The sequence below is a fragment of the Macaca nemestrina genome, chromosome 14, assembly GCF_043159975.1.
Source record: "Macaca nemestrina isolate mMacNem1 chromosome 14, mMacNem.hap1, whole genome shotgun sequence".
Classification (NCBI taxonomy): Eukaryota; Metazoa; Chordata; class Mammalia; order Primates; family Cercopithecidae; genus Macaca; species Macaca nemestrina.
The window spans coordinates 87,214,125-87,230,384 of NC_092138.1; the positions used below are offsets into that span (position 1 = coordinate 87,214,125).

Genomic DNA, 16,260 nt, shown 5'->3' on the forward strand with positions numbered 1-16,260 from the left:
ATCATCAGCCTCTTTTTCCAGAGGTAGAAATTGTCTCATAGAGCAGTGAAAAACCTGCCTCGGGGCAGGTTATGAGCATGCGTCAGAATCAGGGTTCACACCCAGCCCTGCCTGTCCCCAAGGCCTGTGCTATTTCTACTGCCACACACAGTCTTTTTGGCTCAAGAGGAAGAAGAATTTGGGTAAAAAACGAGCAAGCAGAAAATGAGAATCCCTAAGAACTGACACTGGAACTATTTTAAAACTCCAGACCGAGCTGGTCAGACTCCATGGGAGGAGAGCCGCCAATGGGATAAGAGACCATTCCAAACAACACCCTGGTTCCTGGTCAGAGCGGCCTGGATCCCAGGGCCATTAACATCATCCATTTCAAAAATACATAAATAAAATAGAGAAGTGTTCAGAGTTAGAGATGACAAGCTCCTGACAAGCACATTTCCAGGACAGAGGAAGAAGGAATGTGCCATACTTTAAGAGGTGGAAAGGAGGGGTGGTGTCAGGCAGTGAGGAAAAGAAGGGGCAAAGGAAAGTGTTCATCACTTTTAAAGAATGTCAGCTGATTTGTCAGCTCTCAGTGTTAATTGCTTTCGGGATTCCATAAAACATTTCATTGCTCTCTACATAATGGGGCTGCAGGATTCCAGCCCAGATGACATCAAGCCCCTACAGTGTCACCCAGAGACAGGGTTACTCCTTCTGTATTAGTGAATAGGAATCACCCAACAGGACACCATCCTTCTCTGCCAGATGCTGTATCTTCTATCATTTGGTAGATGGATGGGAGAAAGTTGAAATTATTACAAGGGCAACAACAGCAACATTGATAATAGCTAACACTTCTTAGGCTTCTACTGGAACCTCATCACTAGATAGCTTTTGTCCATGATCCCATCGAGTCCTCCTGGGGTCCCAGTGGGCCAAACACCATATTATCCACATTTTCAAAGAGAAGGAATTGGAGACTCAGAGGGTTAGGCAGCTCACTCAGTGTCACAGAGCTGATAAAGGACAGGGTCAGGATTTGAATCCAGGTCTGTGTGTCTTTAGTCTATAACCCTAAGGAGGGGAGAAACCGGAAGCCATCTATCAGAAAATCTTTTGAAAATGCCATTCACTTTCTTCACAGAATTATAGTTTTCAGAGTTAGAAAGGACTTAATCTCTCTTAATGTAGTCACATACTTGTGTTTCACTTCACACATGTCATTATCCCAGAGCCCAAGGTGTTGGTGAGTGCTTATTGATTAAGAGTGTCTAGAGTTGTGCTCTCAAAGTCAGATCCCAATCCCCCTACTCATCATGAGGATGGTGGTCATTCTTTTTTTTTTTTTTTTTTTTTTTTTTTTGAGACGGAGTCTTGCTCTGTCGCCCAGGCTGGAGTGCAGTGGCGCGATCTCCGCTCACTGCAAGCTCCGACCCCCCGGGTTCATGCCATTCTCCTGCTTCAGCCTCCTGAGTAGCTAGGACTACAGGCGCCCGCCACCTCGCCCGGCTAGTTTTTTTGTATTTTTTAGTAGAGACGGGGTTTCACCGTGTTAGCCAGGATGGTCTCGATCTCCTGGCCTCGTGATCCGCCCGCCTCGGCCTCCCAAAGTGCTGGGATTACAGGCGATGGTGGTCATTCTTTAAGGCCTAAGGTACATCCTAAAACTTTAGTAAAATTTGCCCAGATGTCCCACTGGAAGACGTAGAATTGCATATTTACTCTGAGGATTTCATTCCTAGAACATTCACTGCCCCCCAAGTGACTTAAGATAAAGCTTGGGTCCCAACATCTCAGAGATAGTAGGTTGCAGAGTCAGGGGCAGAAGACTCAATTGCCAGCTTTTTTGACATTCTTGAGTTTGGTGACCCAACACATTGGTTGTTACCAAGGAGCCTGAATATATCAAGTGTTCAAAAGGGTGAGGAAGAGGGAGGGAGAGGAAGGGGAAGATGGGTTGTGTTTTGAGGTGAGCAAGGTTCACAGATTGTGGAGGGACTAACACTTATTGCGCACATGCTTGGAGATACCAAGCCAGGGTGTTTCTCGTTTAATTATCACACATTTCTACAAGGTGGGTTTTATTATTTGTTTTACAAAGGCTTTATAAGAGACTTAGGGGGTAAAGCAACTTATCTAAAGTCACTTAACTAAAAATGTCAAAGCCAGATTTGAATCCATAGTCTGTGGCCTTTCTCACAATCATTAGGTTATGTTATCTGAGGATAGGACTTCTGTCTTAGTCTCATTCATATCCACAGTGCTTAGCACAAGACCAAAACACAAGAAATACTCAGCAAATGTCTACTGAATAAGTAAATAAGTTATGAATCAGTGAACAAATGTGTGAATGAAGTAACTGATGAATGAATAAATTAATGTAATGAAGGAATATAAGAGCAGGTGAATAGATGGATAAGAGACAAATGAATGGAGGGAAAGAGGGAAGAAGGGCAAGAGGGAGGGATGAATGGAAAATAGATAAATCTTCGGGCAGATAGATAGTTAAATGGAGGAAAGAATGAATCCCTGAATGGCTAAATACAGTAATAAATAAATTAGTTGAATAACTGGTGAATAAAGCTCAACTTTGTAATAACTTCAGCTTTCTAAGTTGATAAGGGAGGTGGCCTATGGTTCCATAATTAGGGTACATAAGGAGAGTTGGTCTATGAAGCTCTATGTTATAGCTTATGATGGTTGCATCCAGATCTAAAAACAACACTCACTGAGGTAGGAAATAAAAAGTAACAAATGAGCTCCTTTTCTCTTCCAAGGCTAACAAATGAAGCTCAGAGTGACTATCTCTTGCATCTTCAGAAGTTTGAATGCAGTGACTCCAATATACTCTACAAAGGAGTGATAATTGCACTATTTTTAAAAGGCTAGCTGGATCTATTAATAAAAAGTATATATTAAATATATATCGGCATATATATCTCAGTATGCATATTTCAGTGTGTATGTGTCTATATATCAGATATACTAATCTAATATTTAAAGAGAAGAAAGGATACAAGAGGTAAAAGACCACTAGGCAGAGATCCCTGTCCCAACCATCCTTGATAACTTGATCGGTGCTCTTGAGTAAACACTCTTCTCTCTCTGAGCTGCAGATTCCTAATCAGCAGAAGGAATGGTTTTAAATTTCTGGTCTCTCTGGGCACTTCAGCACTCACCTGGTGTGATTCTGTGATCCATTGTGGCATACTTCTCAAATGGACACTTCTAAACCTTAGAATCTCAAGTTGCACATATAGGCTAGCTAACAAAACATTTGGCTGGCCTGCACAGAATAACTCATGCCATTCCTCTTAGGCTTAAAATCATCCTGTCTGCTTCATGGTCCCCACACACCACACATCTTACTTGTAGAGACCGTCAGGCTCCAGACACTTGAAGATGACCGAGTAGATACTGACTTCAGGGATCTCTCCATGGCTTCGACCAGCTGCTACACAAGATGTGCCCAGGCCAGAGAGTAAGTCATCAGCAAAACTCAGGAATTCTCCTGGAGGGAGAAAAAGAAAGATGAACTCCCCAGCTCAGGCCATAGTGAGCACATGTTTTTGCTGTCATTCAAACCTATCAAATGTCTGGATACCATTATCAAGAAAAATAATGGATAGAAAAAGCAAAATATATGACAATGACACAGATTTGTATTTAGCCTTGATGACTCTTTGTTCATATTTGTGCACAATTTTTTCATCCATCAAGTGGAAATACTAATACCTACCTTTATAAGATTGTAGCAAGGCTCAAATGAGGTAAATTATTGTGTAATAAAAATGCATGAAAAGGTAGCAAGGATATTATGCTTTTTTTTTCTGTAACTACTATGGCCTTGTCACTGCCATTCACTCCCTCTTAACTCCTTGAGCAAGACTCCTCTTTCTTAGAATTGCATTTTCCTTCTTTGTATAATGAAGGAACTGGACTAAAGATGTAAAATAATTTTCATGCCAATTTGCCAATATTGTGCATGGGTACTGGATTCATGGAGTGTTATACTGAGATGGACAGAGACCAGCTAAGGAGGAAAGAGTTCTGTGATTGATTAGTGATGAAGGTCATGGAACCTTCATCGTGTACCGGATGTACATGATGTCACGGAACCTTCACCATGTACAGGATGGAACAATGGGAGACTATGTGCCACATATTTGTAATCCTCAAACTCCATCACTTCTTTAATTTACTTTAAATCTAACCATTGGGTTTTAAGTAGTAGTGGAAGTTTACTAGAAACAGGACTAATATAAGAAGTCTAGGAAGTAAAGAAAACTAGAAAGAATAACTGAACATCTAGACTCTTGGGATCTAGTCTTAGTTCTGCTGAGAATTTGCTGTATAGTCATGGACAACTAAATCCTCATTTTTTGTGCTTTAGTTTTCTCCTCTGCATGGTGAAGGTGCTAGAATCATTATTAGGATTCCTGAAAAAATAAAATAAAAATATAGATATGAACAAAAATTAAGTTATAAGGACAAACACTGCAGTACTATTTATACTAGCAAGAATGTGGAAACAGCTAAATGTCCAACTATATAGAAATGGCTATATCAATTGAGTTCAGTGATGCAATAGGCTATTTTATAGTCATTAAAAATAATTTGTGGAAGAATATCAAAGGGTATTTATGACATAATGTGAAGTTAAAAAAACAGGTTACACTATTACAAAGTAATCTCATTTTTGTAGAAATTTTATATGCACATACATTTAAAAACATAAGGAAGAAAAAAACAAAAGTTTAAGAATGACTCTGGAGAGTGACATATGGGCACTTTTTCTATCTTATTTTTGTTTATCTCTATTTTAAAAATTATCTTCAATAAACATATATTGCTTTTGTAACCCATAAAAATATCAATAAAAATTACTTAAAAATAGATAAAGTAAATGGGCCAGACCAAATGGCCTCTAAGTTCCCCTCCAATTCTAAAATTGGATGATCTAGGAAAAAAACTGACATATGAGGTATTTTTGTACCACACAGTATAAAATGATATGAGGCCTCTCAACTGTTGTTTTCTTCTTTTCTTCTTGCCTGATAGAGAGTTCCTCAGAGCTCTATTCATGTACAACCCCAGTAATAAACCAGAAAAGGATGTCAGCTCCATTACATCCTCTCTACCTGGGATTAAGAACAAGACAATGTCATGAAACCATAAAACAACAATAGTGTTGGCTCGTGTTTCAGAAGACTAGGACTCACAGCAGCCTGGGGGTGCTTCTCTACCAAGGAACTGATTGAGCAGAATATACGGATCACTTCCTGTTGGTCTTTCAAACGAAAGTTTCATTCTTTATTTTTATTTATTTATTTTCTTTTTCTTTTTTTTTTTTTTTTGAGACAGGGTCTCATTCTGTTGCCAAGTCTGGAGTGTAGTGGTGCAACCTCGGCTCATTGGAGCCTCTGCCCCACAGGCTGAAGAGGTCCTCCCACCTCAGCTTCCCAAATAGCTGGGACTATAGGCATGCACCACCACACCAGCTGACTTTTGTATTCTTTGTAGAGATGGAGTCTTTCCCTGTTGCCCAGGCTGGTCTCAAACTCCTGAGCCTTGGCCTCCCAAAGTGCAGAGATTATAGGCATGAGCCACTGTGCCTGGCCCAAAAGTTTCATTCTTAAAGAAAAACAGTTTTAAAAAGAAGAGTTTCTTTCTTCCTCTTACAAGTGAATCTTGCAAGACTTATCTGACTGAATTGGCCGGATGGACCTGGGATTCAGCCGAACAACAATTCTAGAAGGTATTTGCTCCTATAGTCCAATAGAACAGGTCTGATGGGTAATGTTTTTCGGTTTCCATTTTTCACAAAGATAATATATGGTTCATAGACTTGACATGTGGATGCTAGATTTAGGATCAAGTGTCTAAATCAGGGTAGTGTTGGCAACAGGCAATTTCAGCTGCTACTGCAAGACAGACCTGAGACTGAGTACTATTTCCACCATGGGTTGCACGTCCTTAAACTTCTCAATGTCTCCATTTTTCTTTTTGTTACAAGGAGTTGACAACACTCTCATGCATTTGGAGTCTACAAAGTAAAGCCAAGGGTCTAGAAAGAGACAAAGATGCCTAGAACCAGAGATTTGTCTGGAAAATGAAGACATGAATGAATCTTTTATTCAGCACAAATTTTGGCATCCCACACTTCTTCTGTAGGCTTCTTATATCAGGTTCTTTCACAGTACAACCAGAAACTAACAATATGTCCATTTCAAAAAATATCACAAATTCCAGAGCAATGTATGTGATAAAAAGTTAAAAAAAAAAAAAAAAAAAAAAGGCAGGGGAGCGAGAAGACATGGGATTATTTGCTAGATGGAGTGAGGGTCTTATTTCATTTGGTTTCTCAGGATTCCAAGTCTGGCTACATGTGTTTGTTTTCTTTGAGCTTGGATCCATGTCTGTCTGCTTTTCAATTTGTTTCCAGATAGCCAGTGAGAGAGTCAGATCTTCATGAGTGTATTCGTCATTCTCATAGTTCATAGCAATTCTTCACAGTTCTATGAAGAAATACTTGAGACTGGGTAACTCATAAAGAAAAGAGGTTTAATTGACTCACAGTTCTGCATGGCCTGAGGGGCCTCAGGAAACTTACAATCATGGCGGAAGGCACCTCTTCACAGGGTGGCAGGAGAGAGAATGAGTGCCCAGGGAAGGGGGAAAAAGCCCCATATAAAATCATCAGATCTCATGAGAGCTCACTTACTATCATGAGAACAGCATGGGGGAAGTGCCCCCATAATCTAATCAACTCCTATGAGGTCCCTCCCAGGACACATGGGGATTATGGGAACTACAATTCAAGATGAGATTTGGGTGAGGCTACAGCCAAACCATATCAATGAAGGAATTCAGTATGTTTGTGGCTTGTGTTAATTACCTGTCTTTAGATGAAAAGATGGTTGACATTCATTTTCAAATGGGAATAGCTTTCCAGATATTTCCATGAATTTCAGAATAATTTGGACCATGGATACAAGCCCCATAAACATGTCAGGTCAATAAGATTGGCATGATTCTATGTTCTGAAAAATTCTAAGGTTTGCAGGTTTAATTCAAGTGAAGGAACTGGCTCACCTGTAGTATATGCAGTATAACTAATCATACCAAGATCATTATAAGGATATTTAGTGCTCAGTTCTAGTCACAACTGTATGAATAATCATCTTCAAATGAAAAAGTTAAAAGGAAGGCAACTGACATCTAGTACATACTTTTCTTTTTTCCATTTAATCCTCACAGCAATCTAACAAGTTAGATTTTATCATCCCAATGGTAAAGCTGAGGTTAATGTTGCAGTTAAAAAGGAAGAGAGCTGAGATTAGAACCCCTATTTTTTCAGTTCCAAAGACATATCTTTTCTTTTATACTATGCTGCCTCCTAGAGAAAGTTTGAAAATGATAGTATCAGAAAGGGAGGTTTCTCAATGCTATTCAATTTGCAATTGAATTCCTGCCACTCTCTTAGCTTGAGGAATGAGACAATAAAAGAAATGGTCCCTGACCTTCTACAGCTTGTAATCTGACAACAGGAAGGGTTGTTAAATACAAGAACAAACCTATAAAGTAAATTGTAAGATTGCTTTTTTTGGCACTGGATTTCAGAAGGTTTAAATGCAACTTAGATGAAGACAGGTGAATGAAGTAATCCCCCAGTGTTCTTCCTCACCCAGTGGAGGGGGTACTAAGAAAGGCCTGGGGGCTTCTCTATGCACAAATGCAAATCAATGCAATTCAACACATGTATTGTGGTTCCACAATATAACATACTCTGCATCTGGCAACCATACAACTGAATGAGCAATAATATACAGAGCAGTGGTGAAGAGCCTGGGCTTTACGTTTACTCTGCCTAGGATTAAATCCTAGTACTCCTTCACTTACTGCTTGTCTTGGACAAGCTCCTTAACTCTGTACATCTATATTCTTATATGCAAAATGAGGAGAATCATAGTATCTAACTTACAGAGTTGCAAACATCATATAAAATACTGTATCCTGGAAAACAGTAAGAGCTTAAAATGTGTATTAACTATCACTGCTTTTGTTTTTCTTATTCTTTTTTTATTTTTCTTTTTTGAGAAAGAGTCTTTCTCTGTCACCCAAGCTGGCGTGCAATGGCATGATCTCGGCTCACTGCAACTTCCACCTCCCGGGTTCAAGCAATTTTCCCACCTCAGCCTCCCAAGTAGCTGGGATTATAGGCGCCCACCACCATGCCTGGCTAATTTTTATATTTTTAGTAGAGACAGGGTTTCACCATGTTGGCCATTCTGGTCTTGAACTGACCTCAGGTGATCTGCCCGCCTCAGTGTCCCAAAGTGCTGGGATTACAGGCATGAGCCACCATGAACAGCCTTGTTTTTCTTATTCTTGTTTTCAACATAACAGAGTAGAGATAAGGACTCTTAAAGATATATTTTTATCCAAGCTTCTGCTTTTACAGGTGACAAAACTGAAGCTCAGAGAAGGAATGTGACAGGTCCATGCCCATACACTCAACAGAAGGAGATTTGGAACAAAAACTTTGTGTCTTGACTCCTGGCATCTAGGAGATAACTTGTATCAGCCAACCTATGAGATAAAATCACTGAGAATTGAAAATCTCTCAAAGCTAACACAGGAGCCCTTCCTCCCCAATTTCTGACCACTTTATTCAACATGAATGTGACATACAGTCCCTGGGCAATTACTACGCACCAGACACTGTGCTAGGTACATGGTTCCTCCTTGCCATCTTCTTAAGCCTGGAATTTCTGAGAAAGACACAAAGTCTCCAAGAGATAGGAGCTTAGTATGTTTCTAATATATCATATATTTTAACAGTGGTTTGCAGATTATAACATAGAGAACTCCAGGGGCAAGGATGAACACTAACAGGAGAGAGATTGGGGCCAGTCTTCCACATACTCACACTGACCTTCAACTAGATCAACTCTAGTTTGATCTCTTTTATATACTAATGGTCCATGTTTTTATTTAGTTTTTTACAAAACTGTTTATAAAAGTTGGTTTTAAAGTTTCAGTGCTTAAAGTGTTTGAATTCCAGAACTGTGCTATATTCTCTGAGAGAAATACAGAGGCTTGGGAATGCTACACCTTAATTCAAGGATTTGCAGCTACTCAGGGGCAGAATCCAGAATCAAGCCCATTGTCTTGCATCTGAGCCCCATGCACCTTTCACTAGGACACTCTACCTGGGAGGCCTCTGTTCCCACCTCCCTGGTACCTTGTTAGGGTTTTATGGTAGAACCCTCCTAGAACCCAGGCTGCTGCCTCTGCCTCACCCATTCTTTTCCTGTTTTTCTTTCCTTGAAAACAGATAGGGAGTTGGGAGTCGCTGTACAGGAATGTGCCTGTTCCCCATTACAGCTCTTCTGGGGCTGTAACCCGAGTGGGCTGGGGCCAGACCCCCACACATTTCTTTATCCACTCAGACTCTAGCCTTGCTCTCATTACCTTCTGCAGAAAATGTTAATCATGATTCTGCTGCAGCTTCAGAATCAACCCGACAAAGCATGGATCAATTTTTCTAGAGGCCCCACTTTCTATCCCTCAATTCCCTCTCCCTTTCCTTTCAGCAGTCCCTCAAACCTTCTCCTTGTTTCCCCTCTCTCTCTCTTTCTCCCCTCACCCTCTTGCTTCTGAATGAGTTGAGGTCACAGTCAAAGCTGGCCACAAGAGCAAATTGAAAACAGGTTGGGAGAAAAGCAGCAAAGAAATTCCAGAATGGAAGGAGCAGTGGGAGTGGGGAGATGTGGGGGTGGGGACAGCTAGCCTTTTAGCCCAGGTGAGGAGAAAGGTTCCCAGCTCAGGGCTCCACACTCTTTTCGGGAAACACCAAGTGGATTTAGGAGTCACCATTCTGGGCCTGGCCTCTCTAACCTGCAGATGCTCTTTGTCATGGTGCCCAGGGAGAAGCACGGCTCTCTCTGCATTTCCTTTACTTGGGCAACTGTAGACATTCATTATGAGAACGTGTCAGGGACAAAATGCATCTTTGAGGGCCTCACACCTATCAGCTGCAGTTGGTTTGTTTCTTCTGAAACATGGTGTTATTTTAAATCTGAAGAAGCAGTGTGTAGTGATCCTCACCTTTACTGTAATGGCAATAGGAGGTAGTGGAAAGACAGTGGGTTTTGGGGAGCAGATGTCACCTAGTTTTGAAGCCAGGCCTACCACTTATGAACTATATTATGTAGAGATGGATGATTAAACTCTCAGAGACTGCTTCTTCATCTGAAAAGAAGATGATCCTATCCATTTCAGAGAGTCAGGTAAGGATTGAGTAAGATAATATTTATAATATGTCTGATATATGAATAGCTTACAAATGTTACTGCTCCCCTCATCCCTGCTCCCTCAGGTCTGAATAATTTGTCTGATGGCAAAATTTTTAGTTATCACACTCAGTCGCTTTTAGGTGCATTACATCATATCTAACTCCCTAAAATCTTCCTGTTTTTTTTTGCAAAAAGAAGTCATTTTGGATGGAAAGAAGGAATGAAATAAGAAACAAAGAAAGAAAGGAAGCAAAAGGAGAGGAAATGAAAATGTTATTTGGCTTTTATTACACGGCATCAACAATGCTAGACATTTTTACTTATATTGTCTTGGTTAAATATTCAAAACAATCCATCTTGCTTAAAATTTGATAAAATCTAATGAATTCAGTGAATTGTGCTTTTGCAGATGAGGAAACAGTTTCATCTGTAAATAACTTTCTCACAAAAATCTACCCAGGAATGGCAGACTAAAGGCTGAAGTCAGGACATTTAGTACCCAAAGTCTGTGCCTTTCCTACTACACATTTCCCTCCAGACTGCGAGATGCCTGGGGCAGGAATTTTGTTTCAGTCACCCCTGTGTTACTAGTATCCAGCACAGGGCTGATGACGCAGCTATTTACTGAATGCTGTGACACTGAATTTCAGTGGTTGAAGCCTGGATCTGCTCCCATTTACTCAACATCAGCACCTGGCATTAGAACTCTCTCTTGGGATAGCCAGGCTGCCTCCTGCATAACCTTTCAGGAGTAAATAGGACACAAATAATACAGGAAAGGAGGAAATGACGTAAAGATAAGGGCTCCAAAAAAGGCAACAGTGATCTAGCAAATACCTACTGAGAGTTCCCGTGTGCCAGGCATCGTGCTGAGCCTTCAGGCTCATCCTTATGCTTGCCCTCTAGTGGACATCTGCTGGTTTGACTGGCTATAAAGGCACGCCTCTTTCTACCAATAGCACCTGTTTTCCTTCAGGGAACCAGCTCTCTCCCAATCTCAGTGTAAACAATTTAGGTAGAGCTAAGGACCCTTCTATCCTTCAGAGACTGGCACGTGATCAATAGCCAGACATTTCATGTCAAAGGCCAAAAAGACAAGTGACCTAGGCTTAATCAATCAGACTAACTCCAGGAACAGACACCAACCAAGTCCTGATGACATTATTTGAAGCCTTGGACCCAGTTGTGCCTGAGGTCTACATCTACCCTTGGGTATTTCAGATACATGAGTTACTATTTTTCCATTTTTGCTACTTTCCATTTGTTTTCTGTTCCTTGCAATCAGGAGTCCTCTCAGATACAAATCCTATGAGGTATGTTTTATGATTGCCATTTTATAAATGAAAAAATAATGCTCACAGATCTAAATCAAGTTGTCCAAAGTCATACTCTATCTAAACAAGAAGGCTGGAATTCAAATACAAAGCTGTCATACTCCAAAATCTGAGCCTTTCCTATCATAAAACGCTGCCTAGGGTGAGGGATATAAAGACTACTAATCAACAAGAATTCATGGGATATCTCCAGTGTCCTGCTTCCTCCAGCCCCTTCCTCCTCACTGCCTGAGCTCCTTTCCTCACTCACTCATTCCAGCCATGCTGACGTTCTTCCTCCTCCTCTAACGTGCCAAACATACTCCCACCACAGGGCTTTTGCACCTGTGGTTTCCATGGAGCCCTCTTCCCCTTGTCATTGTATGGCTTACTCTCTCTCCTTTCCCAAATCCTTGCTCAAATGTCACTTGCTCAGAAAGGCCTTCTCTGGCCACTCGGTCTACAGGAGCATTCACTATCACCCTTTACCCTCTTTACTCATTTATCTTTACAAAATTTATCACTCTCTTTCATATATTGATGGATTGATATATTGCCTGTATCCCCTGCTGTAAGCCCTGTGAGTAAGAGAATTTGTTCACTTAGAATGGTGCCTGTACACAGCAGGTTTTCCATAAATATTTATATAGTGAGTGAATGTATCTGCTGTGTGCTGCAAACTGAGCTGATTGCTGGGAGCATAATCATAAAGAACACTTTCATTTTAATTCCCTGGAAAGCAGAGCTTAAGAACAATGGCTTGGGTGCAAAAGGTTTATTTGGGAAGTGATTCCAGGGAGCAGGCAAGGGGTAAAGGGCAGAGTAAGACGGGGAAGAGAAAAAGTCAATATAAAGGCACATCTTCAAGTTTGCTGCTATACAAGATGGGACCTAATTCTTCAGGAACCTTTTAAGGAGGGAACAAGATACCCCCCAGAATTGTCTGGCTGGAAGTCGCGGAGATGGAGCACTTATCTACCAGTTCCTGATTCCCATTGGTTGAGTCCTGTTTTAGTCTATTCTCATGCTGCAATTAAAGACGTATCTGAGACTGGGTAATTTATAAGAAAAAGAGGTTTAATGAACTCACAGTTCCACATGGCTGGGGAGACCTCAACATCATGGTGGAAAGCAAAGGAGGAGCAAAGACACACCTTACATGGTGGCAAGCAAGAGAGCTTGTGCAGGGGAACTGCCCTTTATAAAACCACCAGATCTCTTGAGAATTATTCACTATCATGAGAACAGCATGGGTAAAACCTGCCTCCATGATTCAATTACCTCCCACCAGGGTCCCTCCCATGACACATGGGGATTATGGGAACTACAATTCAAGATGAGATTCGGTTGGGGAAACAGCCAAACCATATCAAGTCCCTCACCCACGAGTGTAATTTCTCCACACTTTTTTAAAGTTGTACTTGCACACAGGCCTAGGGAGCTCCTTCAATCTCTCATAAGGCTGTGGGGCAGAAAGTGCAAGTGTGCATCTGAGGTCACTGGCAGCACAAAGTGAGCCTGAGTGTGCACAGAGCTGCTCACCACAGCTGCAGCTGAAATAGCCATGGGCCAAGAGGATATGGCATGGCCCCAGAGGCATCTGCTATAAAGATACAGTCTCTGCCTTTAAGGAGTTTGTAGAAAGAGCAACTGACTTGTCTTCCTTTCTGAGGTCTAGGACAAACTTGTTAACCTCACTATTCAAACAGTTCACAAGCAGTTATTGAACACCCTCTAGGTGCCAGGGAAAGGACTACAACTGTGGTCACAGCTCTGAACCACAGGAGCAAAACCTCTTCCCTGTGATACTCACATTTTGCAAGGGAGAACAGCAAGGATTGCTTTTACGTGCAGTCAACCAAGGAGTCCTGCAAATTATGATTAATACTGAATTTAATAGTATTAACCTCAACATTAATATGCACTTGGCTTATAAAGCCTTCCTTTCTCTACAGCTGGATTAATTAGAGCCATAAAAGCCCTCGTCATCCCCGCTGTCTCGAGGACAAATGATGCTAATGCATTTGGCTGCAGCGGGTATTGCTAACATGTGTGAGGAAAGCTGATTTGGGGACCAGACTGGGGAGAAGGGGGAGGGATGAAGGAAAGCCAAGTTCCCCTCCCCCTCCATCACTCTTTAAGGACCACAGTGTGAGTTCACTGCCTTTGAAGCACTCATCCATGGAGGGTTTTCTTTTCCTTTCCTTTTTTCCTTTTTAAAATTCCATTCCCAAATGTTATATCATTGTAAAGTGGAAAGAACCAACTGTACAATGTGCTTACCATCAGATTCTCAGTTCCCCTAATACTTCCAACTTTCCCTGGGTCAAACACGTCATTCAACATCTCCCTCTCTGTACAAAAAGGCAAAAACCACGAGGTTGCTGACGGTGGGCCCTAGAAGCCCCTCTGTCCACAAATGTGAGGAAAAAGCATAGTATCTAGCAGGGTTGAAGTTATTATTCTTATTTTGTGAAGAAGAAAAGAGAGGCTCAGAGAGTTAAGGCAAGCTGTCCAAACACACAGCTACTACCTAGCAAAGCTAGAACTTGAACCCAGGTTGATCCAATTCCAAAGCCTGTTGTTTTTCCACCACAACAGGCACTTCTTAATTGCTCTGTCTCTGTGAACTTCAGTCTCCTTGTCTCTAAAATAAAAGGATTTCAAGGCCAGGAACAGTGAGTGGCCCATGCCTATAATCCCAGTTCTCAGGGACACCAAGGCAGGAGGATCACTTGAGGCCAGGAGGTCAAGACCAGCCTTGGCAGCATAGCAAGACCCCATCTTTAATCCATGAAAGGCTTTATAATTTGCAAAACATGATGCATATGTCAGCAGTTGTTGTTAAGGAAAATTCTCAGTGCCAGGTAAGGTAATAAAAATGCCAGGTCAGTACTTCTGATATGTATGCTAATGTTCAGCTCCAAGGACATAGCAGGGCACAAAAAATGTGATAGTGAAGGATCTTTAATAACCTGGACACATAGCCATCTTAAACGCAGAAGAATTTGAATGCCAATAAGCTAACTCACTTCACACACAGAGAAAAAAGTTGGGGTATGAGGATGCTATGCTGCAGGAAAATGTAGTCCTGAGATTAGAGCTTCCGCAGCTCTTCTTTAGTTCTCTAAAGAGCTGGCTGCTTCTGTTCCATCATCTCAGCTGAAGTTCCATCCCTTTAGAATCCTCTGCACCACCCCAACTAATGCAAACCCAAACTGCCTACTCTCAGTTATGCCCCACCAGAGAACTCTTCATTGTATTCCAAGCACTCGTGATAATTTGTAGTTACTGTGTTTGTCAGTTTATTTACCTCTTTATTTGCTTTTTATTACGAAAATATTAACTTCATGAGTTTAGGAGCCTTGTCCATCTTGTTCATGATTTCTCCAGTGTCTAGCAGAGTGTGGGGGGCGCAGGAGCTATTCATTAAAGGTCGATTGAATGAATCAAGGCAAGGGTGATGCTGGAGAGGTAACTCATGACTCAGTCAAGGTTTTGTAAACATGTGTGGACAACTGATGTTCATCCCTTAAGTTTTTGCTCATACCCGATGTCTTTCAAAATGCTCTTCTTGGTCACTCTTTGCCTTCACCTGGCAAAATTTAGGGCCCCTCAACTGAGTTCCCACAGCTCCCTGTGTCCCTCACTATTAGAGTTTGTAACTCATTGTCCTGTAATTACATATGTAGTTGTCTTCCTCCCCTCATGCACTGGGAGGATTATGGAAAGGTACCTGGCCGGTCTTAGTCACCACCTGAGCCCTAGTACCTAGGCTTATGCAGAACAAGTGAGTCAATGAACAAGCATGGCTTCCTTTACCCACTGGAAGAAAGTCCACGGGGTGGAAGATTGGGGGATGCTAGGACCTCACTATGCATCAACCTTGGAGTTGTGTTGGAAACAGCAATCCCATGAGGCCACTGGGTCTTATGCAAAAGAGCACTGGGTAGAGACTCAGTGCCCCTACCTCCTTGTGAGATTCTGTACAAATAAGTTCATCTCCTCATCCACCAAAGCACATGACCATAATAGAAAGAATGCTCATCAAGTTCTCCACCAGCCTTTACCTGATTCAGTCTTGCAACTCACCCAACTCCTGTTTATTTTCCTCTATATTTCCCTATCACTTTATCTATCTGCCAGACACCACACCCCAGGAAATCTCCCTAATTGATATGATTGTTTATTGATGCCTGACAAACCCTGGAGTTTCTGCCCAGCCTCACCCTTTGCTACAGCACCTCAGTCACCCACACTGGCTACCCATTAACCCTTTGACTTTTCTATACCTGTGCAGTGAGGATTGCCCTTCTCTTTCCATTGCCCTCTCCTTTTGTAAAACCCTTTTTAGTTTACAATGTATGCCTCCACCACCTTATTAAATTTAAGCTTCACAAGTGCATGATGAGGTGGGCACAGCACGATGGAACTGAAAATTTCCATTTAGGGGAAGTTGAATCTCAGGAAAGGAATGTGTGTAGCTGAAGAGGTACTGGAACCAGATCACACATTTCTAATCCCTGATCCCGTGCTTCTGTAACTCTAACTTATGCTCTTGTCTCCTCATCCAGGCTGTGAGCTGAGCCATGACTAATATAGTCTTACAGCCACCCCCTGCAGTGGCTAACAAGGAACCCGCCCTTACTGTGCCCCTCCACACA

At 41.7% G+C, this 16,260-nt stretch overlaps 1 protein-coding gene across 12 annotated transcripts in view; it reads right to left on the minus strand.

Annotated features, from left to right (window-relative positions):
• Positions 1 to 16,260, minus strand: part of LOC105487111 (astrotactin 2) — a 995,255-nt gene that overhangs the window by 66,089 nt on the left and 912,906 nt on the right. For all 12 annotated transcript variants that reach the window (XR_011612991.1, XR_011612990.1, XR_011612989.1 and 9 more), the window contains one exon: positions 3,352 to 3,493. Coding sequence is in view for 8 of the 12 variants with exons in the window: in XM_011750424.3 (XP_011748726.3) it covers positions 3,352 to 3,493 (142 nt within the window). In the remaining 4 variants the exon portion in view is untranslated. The remainder of the gene's footprint in view (positions 1 to 3,351; positions 3,494 to 16,260) is intronic.